The sequence below is a fragment of the Cydia pomonella genome, chromosome 24 (assembly GCF_033807575.1).
Source record: "Cydia pomonella isolate Wapato2018A chromosome 24, ilCydPomo1, whole genome shotgun sequence".
NCBI lineage: Eukaryota > Metazoa > Arthropoda > Insecta > Lepidoptera > Tortricidae > Cydia > Cydia pomonella.
Genome location: NC_084726.1, coordinates 8,179,007 through 8,194,154, shown reverse-complemented (window position 1 = coordinate 8,194,154; position 15,148 = coordinate 8,179,007). Strand labels below are relative to the sequence as shown.

Sequence of the window (15,148 nt, the reverse complement as noted above, 5' to 3'; positions counted from 1 at the left end):
TTTCTTTAATATTTCCGTTCTGCGTCAAACAACCGAAGCGAATTGTAAAAGTGTTAGTTTTAGTCCCACAAGATAACTATTTTGAACATTGCCTTTTGTAGGGTTAACTGTAATAAGATATTGGCCAATATGTCCTGTCACAAGCTATTTTATTAATGGGGTCCCAGCGTTCACAAGTTTTTTGGAGAAATCGTGAAACGTCTGGTTGACGTAACTGGTGACCGAAAAGCTGGCGGCTTCCTCGCACAACGTATCAGTATTGCGATACAACGAGGAAATGCCGCCAGCATCCTTGATACAATGCCACAAGGGCCTATTTTAGATATAAGCTAGTTATAGTAATCATCTGTAATCAACTAATCATCAATGGACACAAAACCAGCCAACGGGCCAGAATCAAAGGTAACGATACTAGTGGAGTTTTTGAAAAAAAAAACAATCTTGATTTTAATTTAATTATTTATTTTTAGAAAGATAAGTAATGTACGGTGATCTTTCACATCAGGTTAGACTTGTTCGATAATCACACTGAACTAATCATAGCTGCTAGAAAAAAAAACATAACTTGACAGTTAATCTTCGATATACAAACAATTTTAAACAAATAACTTAAAACCTAGATAGTTTACCTAAACCAGGGGTCGGCAAACATTTGAGAAGAAGAGCCAACCGCTGTAGAAATCACTAATTTTAGGAACCCCAAAGAGCCTCAAACGTTGTTTTTCTTGGCCTGGGAATTTCAAGTGTTTATTACTTTGCGTGATGAAGACTCGCATGCGGCTCGCGAACCGCGGTTTGCCGACCTCTGCCCTAAACTAATAACAGCAATAGTTTAGAAAATACAAAATAAGAGAGTAATTAATTCGGTCACCCGGTTAATACGGACACTTTGCAAATAATACAACCTACATCTGCTTTTAATAGTGTCTAGTATTCAAACGTTAAAACGTCTAAAGTCAGGAAGAATAGGCAAAAACAGTACTTATAATATTTGGTAACAACAGTTTTTAACTTTCACTTATTTAAGAGGCTTTATCTAAGGCACATTTTCAGAAGCTTCTTTAATTCTAACCCTAAGCAATTGCTATTTTAGTCTACCGGCTGTGAAAGTATTTCAGATTTCACCTTGGCTACCATGTTAATAAATTGCCTTTCCGACCTTTTTAGTTTTTTTGGCTTAGTTGGTTTTACTACCGGTTGTCCTGACAGTATCTCTGTCTTCACCTTGGCTACTATATTCTGAAATCGTCTTTCGGACTTTTTTGACTTTTTTGGCATAGCTTGTTTGATGATCGACTTAACAGACTTTTTACGTAAATCAATATACAGTAAGTTTTCATCGAAACCAAACATTTCGCCATATCTCTGATAAATATAACGAGAGTCTGTTATCGTTTTCCAATCGGCCCCAAATAAATCTCTAAGTCGTGAGTGCACACGTGGAAGAAGCATGGTACAAATTCGTTTTTCCAGAGCGAATGTGGGGATACCGTATTCAGAGTTAAAGCGTTCTCGGCCTATTTGCATGATCTGTTTGGCAATACTTTTCGCAGCAGAACGACGAGCTTTTGAATTTGCCTTTAAAAGTTTTTTATCCGAGCTTATATTAGCGAGTTTTATATTCCGAGCGTCAGTAACGGGAATATGAATTTCGTGTGACATTTCCTTGAAATCTTCATTTTTGAATTTACTTAATTCTTCTTTGTTTATAATAAGTTTGTTTAAGTGTTTTATATCTTTGATATCAATCGGTTCTGCATTGTTTGGCTCTTTTTTTGGTATTTTAGGTTTAAGCTCTTCTTTGAAAGTGTCAGAATGCAAAAGCGAGTGACATTTCGTTTCGAACTCATCCGATAGCTCTATTTTTATGGAGTTTGGCTTGATATCTGAGGTTTGGGCCCAAGGTTCGCATTTCACCCTCACAGGTGCTGTTTGTACTTTACGTATGCAAGGGATGTGAACATCATTTGTATTGTTCGATCTTTCGGAGGTTTGCGCAACAGGCTCTTGTTTTATTTCAACAAATCTACGAGTCCTATCAGGTTCCTCTTTAAACATTGCAGGGATGTAAACGTCTTCTGTGTTTCTGTTTGTTTGTTTGCTCCAGTTATCGTTGTTTCTCTCCGATTTTATCACCGTCTGTGGACAAAGTTGATAACAACAGTTGTAGATGGTTTCAAGATCCGAACATGATATCTGTTTATATATTTAAAATGTTGCCTTTAATACTAAAGTGAAACGGAAAATTCGTTAGTAAAACATCACATTCCTCTTTAATCATATTTTCAGTGGATCCTTAGTCAAGCGCTCAACGATATCATATGTACTAAGTATCTCAACAATACCCTGGAGTGAGATCATCTTCATCTAACGAACCACCACCATAATTGTTTTGTACATTAGCGTTTTGTAGCGGCTTGTGGCGCAAATAATTCCGTTTTCATCCTCTTATTCTCTTTTGTCGCAATATTATGGTCATATTATCTAAACCAGGAGTCTGTTTAGACAGCTGTAGGTACGCCGCTTCGTTAATAACGCAATACCGTGGATTGGAATAATCAATGCTCGTATATAAAAAGAACTTCCGAAGAGATCCCGGGAACCCTATTAACCGCTTAGAATTGTTCATCGAGCGTGCTCGTGTCGCCGCCGGCACGTTACACGAAGTTTTGTCTTATTTATCAGACTGCGGAGAAATGAGCTCGATATTATATGTCTTATATATCAGACTTCGGTGGTTAAAAGGTTGATAGGGGAAAGTGCCATGAAAGGGACAGGTTTTGAATGGGACAGATTCAATTTACCGCGTTAGGAACCAAGTAGTAGATTTTTATTTTCTGCATTCTGTTAACACTGATCCATGGACAATATTGACGTAAGTGACATATGGCTGTCATGAGAAACAAAATGGCGAAACGTGGTTAAGTTTCTTCGTGTCCAAAAGTATTTTTTTTGTTGTTTTTTGGGAATCGTTTATAAAGCTAATGTGATAATAATCTGCATTAACTATACTGCAAACTTATTAGTGGTTTAACTACCTTAAAGGTGAGTACACATTTCTACAAAGTAATTCAAACATATTTTTGCTGTGTGATTATTTAAAAAAATGCACGAAAGTCTATGGCCGCTACCTGCTTTCTTGCTATAACGGACACAAGTCGTAGTCAATGAGCTGTCAGGATTTATTGAAAAAACAGCTGTTTTTATAGGAGACCAGCATCGTGTACATTTTGTAGTGGCAAGGTGCCTCGGCAAAACCGACGAAATGGCATCACGACGAATAAATGGAGATGTGAAGAGTCTAAGGGACATTATCTCATTGTTCAAGAGGACCGATCCATCAAACATGCCTTCTTTCATAGCGAAGGAGCTGCTTGGCTACTTGTCGTCTCGTACGACCACATTGATGCGTTCATGGTCCGGTCCTTAAGGTCATCATTTTCCTGAAGGACAGTCCGGCAGATGCAAGCTAAGTTAGAGGTATCTAATAGGTAAGACCATCAGTGAGCTACGTCAAAAATGTCAATGGCATCTGGTTTAAATCTATGTTATCATCGGGGTTTTCGGTAAAAATTAAGAAACTATAGACAAAACAGCCTTGACCATCACACAATTTGTTTCGTGACCATAGAGATTCCGGTGCTTGATTTCAGACCCTTCGAGATGCACCATATAATAGAAATCTGTATCAGAACACATGTAATTGTCAGCCGAGGCGAAGCTGAGGTCGACAAACATGTGATCTGAGGCTTTCTTATTTACTGGCCGAGGTGTGAATAGTATTTTTCTGTTCGATGGAAAGCGGCAACTTTGTTTAGCAGAGCGGGCCGAAATTTGAAGGTTTTCGACCGCAGAACAGAAACATAATATGTGTAATATTTACGTAGAGATGGATCACTAAATATCCAAAGAAGCGATTTTATCAGGATGAAACCGAATCATGCCCTTCCAATACGCTAGCTACATGAGGATTACAGCTCCAAATAACCTAAACGTATACGAATCCAGAAGTGTGACCCGCATCGTCGCGTAGTCGAAATAATTGTTTATCTCCTTGAGAGGTACTATATGCAGGTATTTAGAAATTATCTACATGTACCAAGGTACAAAATTGATTTAAATAGCGTACATAAATAGGTATTTTTTAAACGACGCATGTGTAAACTTTCCTATACCACGGTGGGAAACAAAGGTAAAGGTAACCCATTGCGGTTCACGTACATAACTATGTATTTTTTTATAAATACATAGGTACCTTTCTAATATGATACACGCACGGTTCGAAAGTAACATATTTTCAAACAACATTTTATGAAGCGTTAAAAGCGATAGCAAACGGATATTTTCAACCAAAACACAAAATGTCTTATGTTTATGACATCATTCATAGTCCTCTCCTATATATAAAAATACACCTGATGGTGACTTCATTTATCTTCGTTTAAGTACATGAGTAGTAGTTCAATCAAATATCACAACTGGAACAAAATTCAACTGATTATTCACAACAATCAATGTAAACAAAGAATTAGGTAGTAAGGCACCTAACGCTAAATGACTGCATTAATTTGCAATCATAATTCTTTTTGCTTCCGTCTCAATCTAAACTCCGTCAATCCATCCTAAAGGTATAAAAAGTGTGACGGAATTGAATCAAAATCTCAAAATTGACCCAATTACTGCGCAATAAATATAACATTAAGCTTATGCCATATCGTCACGAAGTGTTTTGCGTCTCCGAGGAGAGAGATAAATAATATGAGATGAGTGGAGTATGCAATGTGGACGCGGTCAGTATAAAAGGGGTATTATACTACATGTTCTTTCGGACCCCCTTTTCTTCAGTACCTTGTCACACTTGTCTTTCAGACGAGGAGTCGTGTCTTATAATACGACTGATTCAAGCTATAAATCTTTGCCTGTTTGACTTATTTTGTAGCGGCAGGGAAATCGTTACCACTCGATAGCCTAGTTAATCCTTTGAACGCCACGCCTTGAACCTTGGCGCAATGCACAAAGGTTGACATTAGAGTGTAGCGGCGCGCGTCAGTTGAAGTCTTTGGCGGTCAAAGTGTTAAGGAACCCTTTCTCTGTTTCTGGCAAACAAGGCCCGACAGAACGCATAATACCCCATCAAACGTCAGACAACCGCGACCAGCGGAAGAGATTGTGATTAAATCGTTTCCGGATCATTGGATTAAATGTTCCAAAATGTAAAAGCAAGCAACAACGTGGCATAAATCGCCACAAGGTAAACATTGTTGCACTCCTCCCAATCCGTGAGTCTAAAATCCCTCGCAAAAGTTGCATTCATGTTTTGTGCTTGGCGCTGCCATAGAGGGAATGCAAAATGCGATCGAAAGTACTGAAACCCACTATGTCATTAGGAGGTTAGTGTTGTAACGTAATTACGATTACAAAACAGATTAATGGACCACCTGTGTCCACTCCGGCTGCAACACAGCTACTGCATGAAAACATTTTCCAGTCCGTCTACAGCACCATTTTCAGCGCAGCCACATTTGAGACGAAAGTGCGTAAGGTTAGATGGCATAAGAGAAACATTAAGGCAAGAGAAACACTTGTAAGAAATCCCTTGTAAGAGTTCCTCTTACCACACATACGCTTCTCAAAAAGCAAATAAAGAATATTTACTAACCTTCCTCTTTCTTCTCCTTTGGCGGCATCGCCTCGTATTCCCTCGTACTTTTCTCGCGAATCTGCACCATTAACGTCTTATCGTCTTTAAAAGGAAACTTCGCCCTATAGCGTTGAATAACATCAGCCATATGCAAACTCAGTTCCTCGCCGAATATTACGTCTACACGCGATTTAATGCACGCTTTCAATTGTTTGAAAATAAAGGATTCCAGAGTCCCTTTAGGGACGTAAGGTTTCTCGATGTCTACTCCGATGGTTTTTTTGGCGATCAGAGCAGTGGCCTGGAGACGATTTGATTTGTCCTTATTTATCATTGAGCGAAGAGTTTGAGGTTTGTTTTTGTCTAAACGCACCTCAACACCAACAGGCTTTTTAACCGGTCGCTCGGACACGGGCGGATACGTTTTCTTGGCTTTAACAAAATTATTCGTATTAGCGCTGTACGCTTCGTCTCTTTCGTGTCTAGGTGTCTCCTGTCTCGGTGTGGCCTTAGGCGGGCCATGTTCGGGTCTCGCCTGCCTTTTGAACTCCCTAGAAGGATATTCCTTCGGTTTCCCGTAATCGGGCTTCTGACGGCCGCCCGAGCGGTCTCGGGGTGCGCCCGACCTGTTATCACGCCAATCACTCTCTTGGCATCCGTTTTTGGATCTCGGCCGGTTCCTTCGCGATTCTTCTGCAGGTCTTGATTGCCTGCCTGAAGAACTAAAGGAATTCTCGGGATCTCTGGTCCAAACGGGATCGCTGATTGCTTCTTCAAAGTTTTGGTTTCGAGGCCGGGAGTCACTGTAGCGACCATGATCCCGCGGTTTGAACTCTTGATCACTTCCACGCGGTGCATCTCTAGCCGCTTGGTGATCGTACCATTCTGAACGAATATTTTCCTCGGGTAAGCGATCTTCCCATTGCTGTTTCGGTTGGTCATCCCACTGTGGCTTAGGTTGGTTGTCCCATTGGGGTTTCGGTTGATTATCCGAATGCGGTTGCTGCGCGCTATCCCATTGCGGTTTGGGTTTGATATCCCTTTGCGGTTTGGGTTGGTTATCCCGTTTCGGTTTGGCTCGGTTATCCCATTGCGGTTTCGGTGGGCTATCCCATTGCGGTTTAGGTGGGCTATCCCATTGCGGTTTTGGTGGCCTATCCCATTGCGGTTTCGATGGGCTATCCCATTGCGGTTTCGGTTGGCTGTCCCATTGCCTAGGTTCTTCACGCCATTGAGGTTGATCATCCCACGCTTTATCAGGTTGTGGCTCCCAGCCTCGATTATCGTTGCCCCACTGTTGCTCGCGTTCGGCGCGAGGTTTGGGTTCATTCCAGCGTGGCTGTTGTTCCCACATCGGATCTGATTGTCGGTAGTCAGGATTGGGCTCTCTGTGTTGATATTGGGGTTCAACGTTTTGGTTCTGACGAGAGAACTTGTCTTGAAAAACGCGATTCTCGTCCGCCCATTGTTTGTGAGGTGGAGAAGTTTGTCGATGATTCTTCGACTTGTTAAAGTTGTCAAGTCTAGACGATCTTTTGCTACCAGCCGTTGATCTTTCGGGAGAATGACGACGTTTTCTATCCTTGTCTCGGAACGTTTCGGGAGGTGGCTCCCTCGAGTTCCTACCCCAATCACCGGGCTCCTGATGGTTTCTAGGCTCTTTATTAGGAGCGTACGCTTCAGCCGGGTACCCTGAGTACCCAGGAACTTGAGCAGAAACTGGGTAGGGTTCCGTATAAAACGTCGCCTGAGGAACGCCGACATAGCCCGTATAAGCTAAGGTCTGTGGACAAAGTTGTTAGACATACATATATAGCCCAAGTATTATACAATCATGGGCGCAGCACGAAGAACATCCTCGTTTTTTTAGAGTGTGTAATGGACTTGCACATATCGCTATTGCTGGCTAAAAAGTAAGCTGTAAAGCTGGCATGTAAGTACCAGCTAATTTTGTCTATTTTGACACAAGACTGTAAGAAGGATACCTGGGAATTAAAAGCGTAGCAGAAAATGGATAGTTAATAAATAACGGTCTCTGCTACAATAATATCGTCCCCTTCTGCGTCTTATTCTAAGGACTGCGTGAAACGCGACATGGTGCTTTGGTCATCGATACGGACACTTCGCTGGAGCTCGCATCAGATCGCGATGGATGGAGGAGGGTAGGTACCCCTTACGAAAAGTCGCGAAATCCACAACAATGCCTGGTTCCAACACCTAAAGATAAATGGAGTTTATTTTTCAAGTAGGCATATTACCCTTTAGTACCGTTTGGTAACTAAAAATTGGTAACCAGCTTCGAAACGGGAAAGAAATACCAATTCGTAACTGGCTTCAAATTGGGACTTTTCCGTTACCGATTTGTAACCACGTTTGGTAACCGGCTATGAAACGGGAAAATAAATCCCGGGTTGTAACTGGTTACAAAATGGGACTTTTGGATTACCGATTCGTAGCCAAGGTTGGTAACCAGCTTCCAAACCGGAAAAAATATCCCGCGTTGTAACTGGTACAAAATGGGACTTTTGAATTACCGATTCGTAGCCACGGTTGGTAACCAGCTTCCAAACGGGAAAAAATATCCCGCGTTGTAACTGGTTACAAAATGGGACTTTTGAATTACCGATTCGTAGCCACGGTTGTTAACCAGCTTCCAAACGGGAAAAATATCCCTCGTTGTAACTGGTTACAAAACGGGACTTTTCTATTGCCTAATTTTTTAAAATAATGTACACACAACAGTAACGAAAAAAAACCTTTATTCATTTTCATAATAAGAATTTTCCGAAATACAACCTTTGTATTAAAAAAGAAATAAAAAAAAGTGCTTATTATTTTGGGGATGTCATTTCAAACTGCAAATGGGCTTGCTATTTCGATACAGTGCCCTATGCTTATGACACTGTTTTGTAGCTCTCTAACAGCTCTAGCAATTTCTGCATCTATTCGCAGATATTCTTCGGATATAACATCTATTTGGTAGAATAAACTCCGATCAGTAACTCTGGCCCAGTACGTAACCGGCTACAAACAGGTAATTTTGGATTCCCATTTTGTAGCCAGTTACAAAATTTAGTTACCAAACGATACCATGCAAGCCCAATACGTAACCGGCTACAAACAGGTAATTTTGGATTCCCATTTTGTAGCCAGTTACAAAACTTAATTACCAAACGGTACCACTCTGGCCCAATTCGTAACTGGCTACAAACAGGGAATTTTAGATTCCTGTTTTGTAGCTAGTTACCAAACGGTACCACTCTGGCCCAATTCGTAACTGGCTACATACAGGGAATCTTAGATTCCTGTTATGTAGATAGTTACCAAACGGTAGAACGCAGGCCCAATACGTAACCGGCTACAAACTCGGAATCTTGATTCCCATTCTGTATCTGGCTACGATATTTTGGTTACCAAACGGTACTAAAGGCATATTACAATGAACGCCAAATAGCTTTATTGCCTCTCACCCGAGAAGATCCCTCCTAAATTGTAGGAGGGTATCCCAATATGGTACCAGCTAGAAACTCGGCGGGACACACCTTGCCCGAAAACGCGTAAAGAAGCACAATTCTCCAAAAGTTGCTGCCAACTTGACCTCCTACTTCGGCTGTAGGGATTGCAAACCGGATTGGTTTTCAATCCGGCCGGATCCGGCCGGATTTTGGCCGTAGTCCGGCCGGATCCGGCCGGACCGGATCCGGTTTGGTATAGGGATATAAAAGTTAATTCAATGACATATTTTTCTAGTTTTTTGCGTAATACGTATTCTATAATTTGAAGTTAATAAATAACTTCTTAACAATAAAATAGAACTTGGTAGTAAAAAGTGTCACAATGTCAATATCACTCTAAAAACAAAATTTTAAATCGGTAATTTATTGTATGTAACCAGTTCTAAAGTGTTCAAATTTTCGTTTACAATTATAAATTTGATTAGTTTCCAAAGCCTGATGATGGGATGTGGGGTGGGAATTGGAGCTCCTTGAAAGGACAAGTTTTCGTAACTGTTCATTGATTGAATTCTTTGTAGAGTCTGTTCGGAAAGAGTCGTGGAATGTATTGGGCCCCATACATTCCACGACTCTTCTCTTTCCTCACAAACTCTAACGTTGACATCCATTCTAGCATAGAGAAATAAGAAGTACATAGAGTGCTCACTCCATACATCAGTTTTGGTACCAAAATGCTTAATATTTTCGTAGTATACATCTAGCATCGAGTAGCGGAACTCTCAGTACCTACTGCTACTCGACAATAGATATCGCGGCAAACAAAAAGTCTAATGCTCAACGATTTTCCGCTAATATAGTAACCGGAGTAACCGGAACTCTATATTCAACTCCTACGCTTACTATTTTTTTAATTATTACTTTTAACGAAGATATTTTACTTTTAACCAATTATGATATTAAATGCGCTCTGGTATTATCTTGCTCTAATTTATTTGTCCGAAAAAGTAGTAGACTCCGAAAAAAAATGTACTTTTTTTTTAATTTATGGAAAAGTATATTAGTGAAATTATAAGGAACAACACACGACACGATGATCTCATGCGAAAAATAATAGAATGTAGAATTGAAAAACCATCGCGGAAAGGGACTCCCTAAGAAAAGTTACATAGCTCAAATAAATAATTGGCTAGACGTAGAGTAGCATGTACCAGGAGATGAAGAAAATTGCATAAGATTGGATGAAGTTGTAAAGACAAAAGATTCTCTCTTAAATTTGAATAGAAAATAATCTATATTTTATCATATATATACATATATCGGAGAAAATTAAAGATTATCAATATTATCATCTATTCTTCATTCACACATACTGATGAGCCCAACAGTAGTCGGTTAATCTCCTATCACAACATTATGACACGACATTAACCTACTCATTAGCATAAATTACAAATGCCTTCCTCTTATCTCCATCCTTTAATATTTCCTTCTATTACAGTATTTATGTAATCGTCATATCGTGCCACCAACATGAAAGAAGAAGAAATCCTCTTCTGTTCCCAGTCATCGTCATAATAAATATATTAAATCTTACTAAATTTAAACTTTTTCATTCGTTTTTTGTTCTGTTCAACTTCATACCTCGTATCCGTTGTCTTTTCCTCATCTGAAACGCACAGCGCGTGCTGTATTTAGGCGTTTTTTTATTATACCGGATCCGGTAGCTCCTGAAAAGTGCCGGATCCGGCCGGATTACCGGATCCGCCGGACCGGATTGCAATCCCTATTCGGCTGCCACAAATGCCAGTTCCGCATTGCCTTATGCTTAAATCATCTGTCAAGCTGTTAAAGGCTTCATGTCAAAATGGTGATATATGTACATATCAACTTTTTATCTTTTCGTAGCATTACCTTAACCGGTAATTCTTAAAGTATAAATTAAATTATCAACTAAGGTATAGCCGTTACCGCCGGGGAACGGTTAATGATCGTTCACGCAAAACCGATTTGATATCTATAAGGGCGAATACACGACGACACGTATTCGTTCGTACAGCACCATACTAATTTGCTCTGCGTTTCTTCGCAATCGAATTGTCTTTCGGTTAACATACGTTGCTCAATCACCCTCCGCCGCGAAGGGTTATTTGCACAGCTCAGGGTGTGCTACATAGGGATTGTAACTGGTAAATATTTAGTATGAGAAATACCTGTAAGTAAAATTTATACAATTTTGCATTTCTTAGTGCTGAACCTTGCATCGGTCATTTTCCTACCAACTTTGTTTATACCTAAAATATTGATATTTTAGATATACCAATTAGTGTTAAGAGGGTTTTTTTTTCGTATTTTAACAAAGCACAGATAAGTTAATATTTAGTATGAGAAATGCCTGTAAGTAATTTCCATACAATTTTGCATTTCTTAGTGCTGTACCTTGTATCGGTTATTTTCCAACCAAACTTTGTTTATACCTATAATATTGATATTTTAGATATACCAATTAGTGCTAAGAGTTTTTTTTTTCGTGTTTATAACAAAGCACAGATAAGGTAAATATTTAGTATGAGAAATGCCTGTAAGTAATTTCCATACAATTTTGCATTTCTTAGTGCTGCACCTTGTATCGATTATTTTCCAACCAAACTTTGTTTATACCTAAAATATTGATATTTTAGATATACCAATTAATGGTAAGTTTTTTTTTTTCGTATTTATAACAAAGCACAGATAACCTATCACATAGAGAGCAAGTGTGCAGACATCTATTTAAGGTAGAAAACAGGTACACAATTCACAGCCTGCTTGTTTGTAGCAGAGAATAATGGTCACACTAATAAACAAAAGTAAGGATACTTTCCAAGTCAGGACAGAGGTTAGCGACAAATTTATCGAATAAACTTTGCACGGACAACCATTTGGAGTAGCGAGATTTCCCGTTGTTGTTGCTAAGAAGCATCCATTTTTCTACATAGTTAAGTACGAGAAAAATGGGTGATGGCATTTCCTCGAGCGATATCGTTCCGGTTTTTTGTATCTACTGCTTACGTTTTGCAGATATCATAAAGTTTGGTTACAGGTCTCCAACTCACAAGTAAAGGCTCACTGCTCACTCACTGCTCACAGTGCTCACTGATCACTGTGGCTTATGCTTGGCACTTATTTGGACAGAATCCTTCCTTGCATAGCTATACGAAACGTAAACCCACAGACAGCATAGCATAAGGCAGAGTGACTGCCCCTTTATTGCTGTGCCACAGTCTATTTCTCTCTGAAGATGTCTGGCATAAAATGGATGGGTTGTCTTTTGCTTTGTTCCTTTACAACAAGACTTGTCAAGTCTTTGGTGTATGTGTATCCGTGAGAAATAAATTCAGAAGTTCTATGATTACAGTCTACATGACCTATTTTATGAAGTGAGATTATAAGCCAGACTAATTTTAGCTTACATTAATGAAAAAATTAACAAGCAAGTAAGCAACTTTCCCATAGACAACCAGCTTTCTACTGGCCATGCAATAGCTTCCAGAAATGTACTTGTTAACTGATGTCCATTACACACCCTTTGATAGTTTTTTTATGCAATTTTTGCCTCCTGGATAAAACCAAATAAAACATTTGCATGTAAACTTCAACTTTCAGGTTTGTGGCTTTCAGAATTCTCCCAAAAAACATCCACCCCTACACGGAGGTTGTAACACATTCACTGCGGGATGGGATTGAAAGACCCCATGCAAAGTATGCTTATTACGAGTTACACTAAAGCTTGCTGCAGCGAAGATGAAACATTGCTTTAAAATTTGCGTAAATGTAATGGAGAGGAGAGAATTCCATTTACTTAGAACCAAAATGCACAGTTTACACAGTATAGTATATTATGCAGCTTACTGCAACAACTGACTGGTCAATTTCTAACCATCCACATAAAGTTGAAAATTTGCTAAAATATGAGTACAACAAAGGATATAAAGCATCCTTTTAAAAACCACAGCACTATTTTCAAGGAATCCATCAGATAAAAATGTAATCTGAAATGCTTGTTACAAGATCATTCTTTCACAACAGGATTATTCATCATTAGGCGGGCGGGTCCACACAGAGCGAGTAGATTCGCGAGGCAATCTGGCCAGTGTGGACGTGCCTCGGCTGAGTTGGCGCGCCCGTGACGAAAACGCGCGCGCCGCCTCCTCCGAGGCACTTCTACATTGGCCGGTTTGTGCGCGAGGAGATTGCCTCGCGCGTCTGCTCACTCTGTCTGGACCCTCCTAATAGCCGGGTGAGGTGAGGCGGTGAGGCGACGCATGCGTTTTCCTCGCCCGAGCGCTGAGGCACGTCTACACTGGCCGGTTTGTGCGTGAGGCTATTGCCTCGCGCGTATGCTCGCTCTGTGTGGACCCAGCTATTCATATATGGATCTGTTCATGTTGTTGCAATATAAGGTTTCATGGGAACTACATGCCATTTTGATTTGAGACATCTGTTATATTATACTGATGATATCAAATCTATTTCTGTATACATTGAGTCGGAACATTGTAACAGGAAAGTAGCTGCAGTGCGAGAGTCGGTCTGACATATAATACATCAATAAAACCAACTTATTTATTTCCAATCACTTGTTGCAAACACATTTTCTGCTAGTAGTCACCAATTATGATAATTGTATTATACCACTTACTTGATCAACAGGCATCGGCTGCATGTAAGGCATGGATACAGTCTGGTTCCATGCCGGAACAACAGGTGCTAGTACGGGTTGCATCATGGTGTTAGGCTGCACAGGGTCGAGGCCGCCTGGGCGGTACGGCTGATCAGCCTATGAACAAACACAATAAATACCTTTAGTTTTAAAAAGTTTTCATAGAGATCCCAACCAAATCCTAACAAACTGGTATCCAAGGGGCTGCAAATGGAGCCCGAGAAGACCTCTAACAAGATGGGAAGACAAACTTCCACACAATAGACACTCCAAGTGACACCAAAGCATAAGATTTACAATCTCCTCAGTAACCTCCCAAGTTCCAGAAGCTTTATTTTTATTTTCAATAAAAACTTTCTGTCATAAGAAAATACAAGATCCTATCCCATCGTTTTTGAAGTGAAAACTTGTTTAGCGGCGCTGTGCACTTACGATGGGGAAAAAATGTTAAACTCGTGTCAGGGTTATGTGACCGTCAGATTGAAAATTCGTAAGATGGACACGTGGCATCATGGTGACGTGCAAATTGAATGTCATCGAAGCCTGGTTACTTTTGACAAATCGTATCTCATTCAAGTGTGACATTTTATTTTCTTCATAATCAAAGTGCTGTCATAACGGTTTAATCTTTGTTAATTCTGTTGTATTGTATCTTTGTGTTGGTGGTTGTCCATGATTGTAGATACTCAAATTTTTCCTTACCAAAAAGTTAAATAACAGAAAAGAAGCATGATTGTTTTACTTAATATGATGGTGAACGATTCATTAACATTTACTGATTGTGTGGGCTGTAGTCCTGCTCATGTCTCATGAATTACTCTGTGTATGTTATATATTAACACTAAAATTCGCATTTCTAAATATCTTCCACACTCAAATTTATTTACGTAGGTATAATAGAGAATTATCTCTTATTATAAAATTGACGCTGACTGTACTGAGGTTGACTGAAGTAGCATGACAAATACGAACAATCCCGAGAAAATACGATAGGAAAGCATTATTCGCACTAAATACTCATTCTAAAACACTGTAACTATTTATTTATCAATACTTAGTGTTTTAGATCCATTTAGACTAAAAATACTCAAATATAAATAAGTAAATACCGTGGGCCGCCTCTTGTCCTCAATGTACAGCTGCTGCCCATTGATAAACAACCCGTTGAGTTTTCTGACCACAAACGCGCCATCATCTTCAGTTGCCAGCCCCACGGTGACTTTCTTGCTTTTACCCTCATTAACCAAATTGTCTACGATAACTTCCGTCAGACCGCATTTATCCTTCAGTAAGCTTTTTACATCTGCATAACGGGTCTGCGAAAGAAAAACAATATTATCAGACGTCGATTTA

The 15,148-nt window shown here is 39.7% G+C and overlaps 1 protein-coding gene across 1 annotated transcript in view; it reads right to left on the bottom strand.

Annotated features, from left to right (window-relative positions):
* Nucleotides 1–15,148, bottom strand: part of LOC133531057 (uncharacterized) — a 39,930-nt gene that overhangs the window by 24,543 nt on the left and 239 nt on the right. Inside the window, exons 2-4 of the mRNA XM_061869152.1 lie at nt 14,905–15,111; nt 13,775–13,912; nt 5,660–7,424 (exon numbers count right to left, since the gene is read on the bottom strand). Of these exons, the coding sequence (XP_061725136.1) occupies nt 5,660–7,424; nt 13,775–13,912; nt 14,905–15,111 (2,110 nt within the window). The remainder of the gene's footprint in view (nt 1–5,659; nt 7,425–13,774; nt 13,913–14,904; nt 15,112–15,148) is intronic.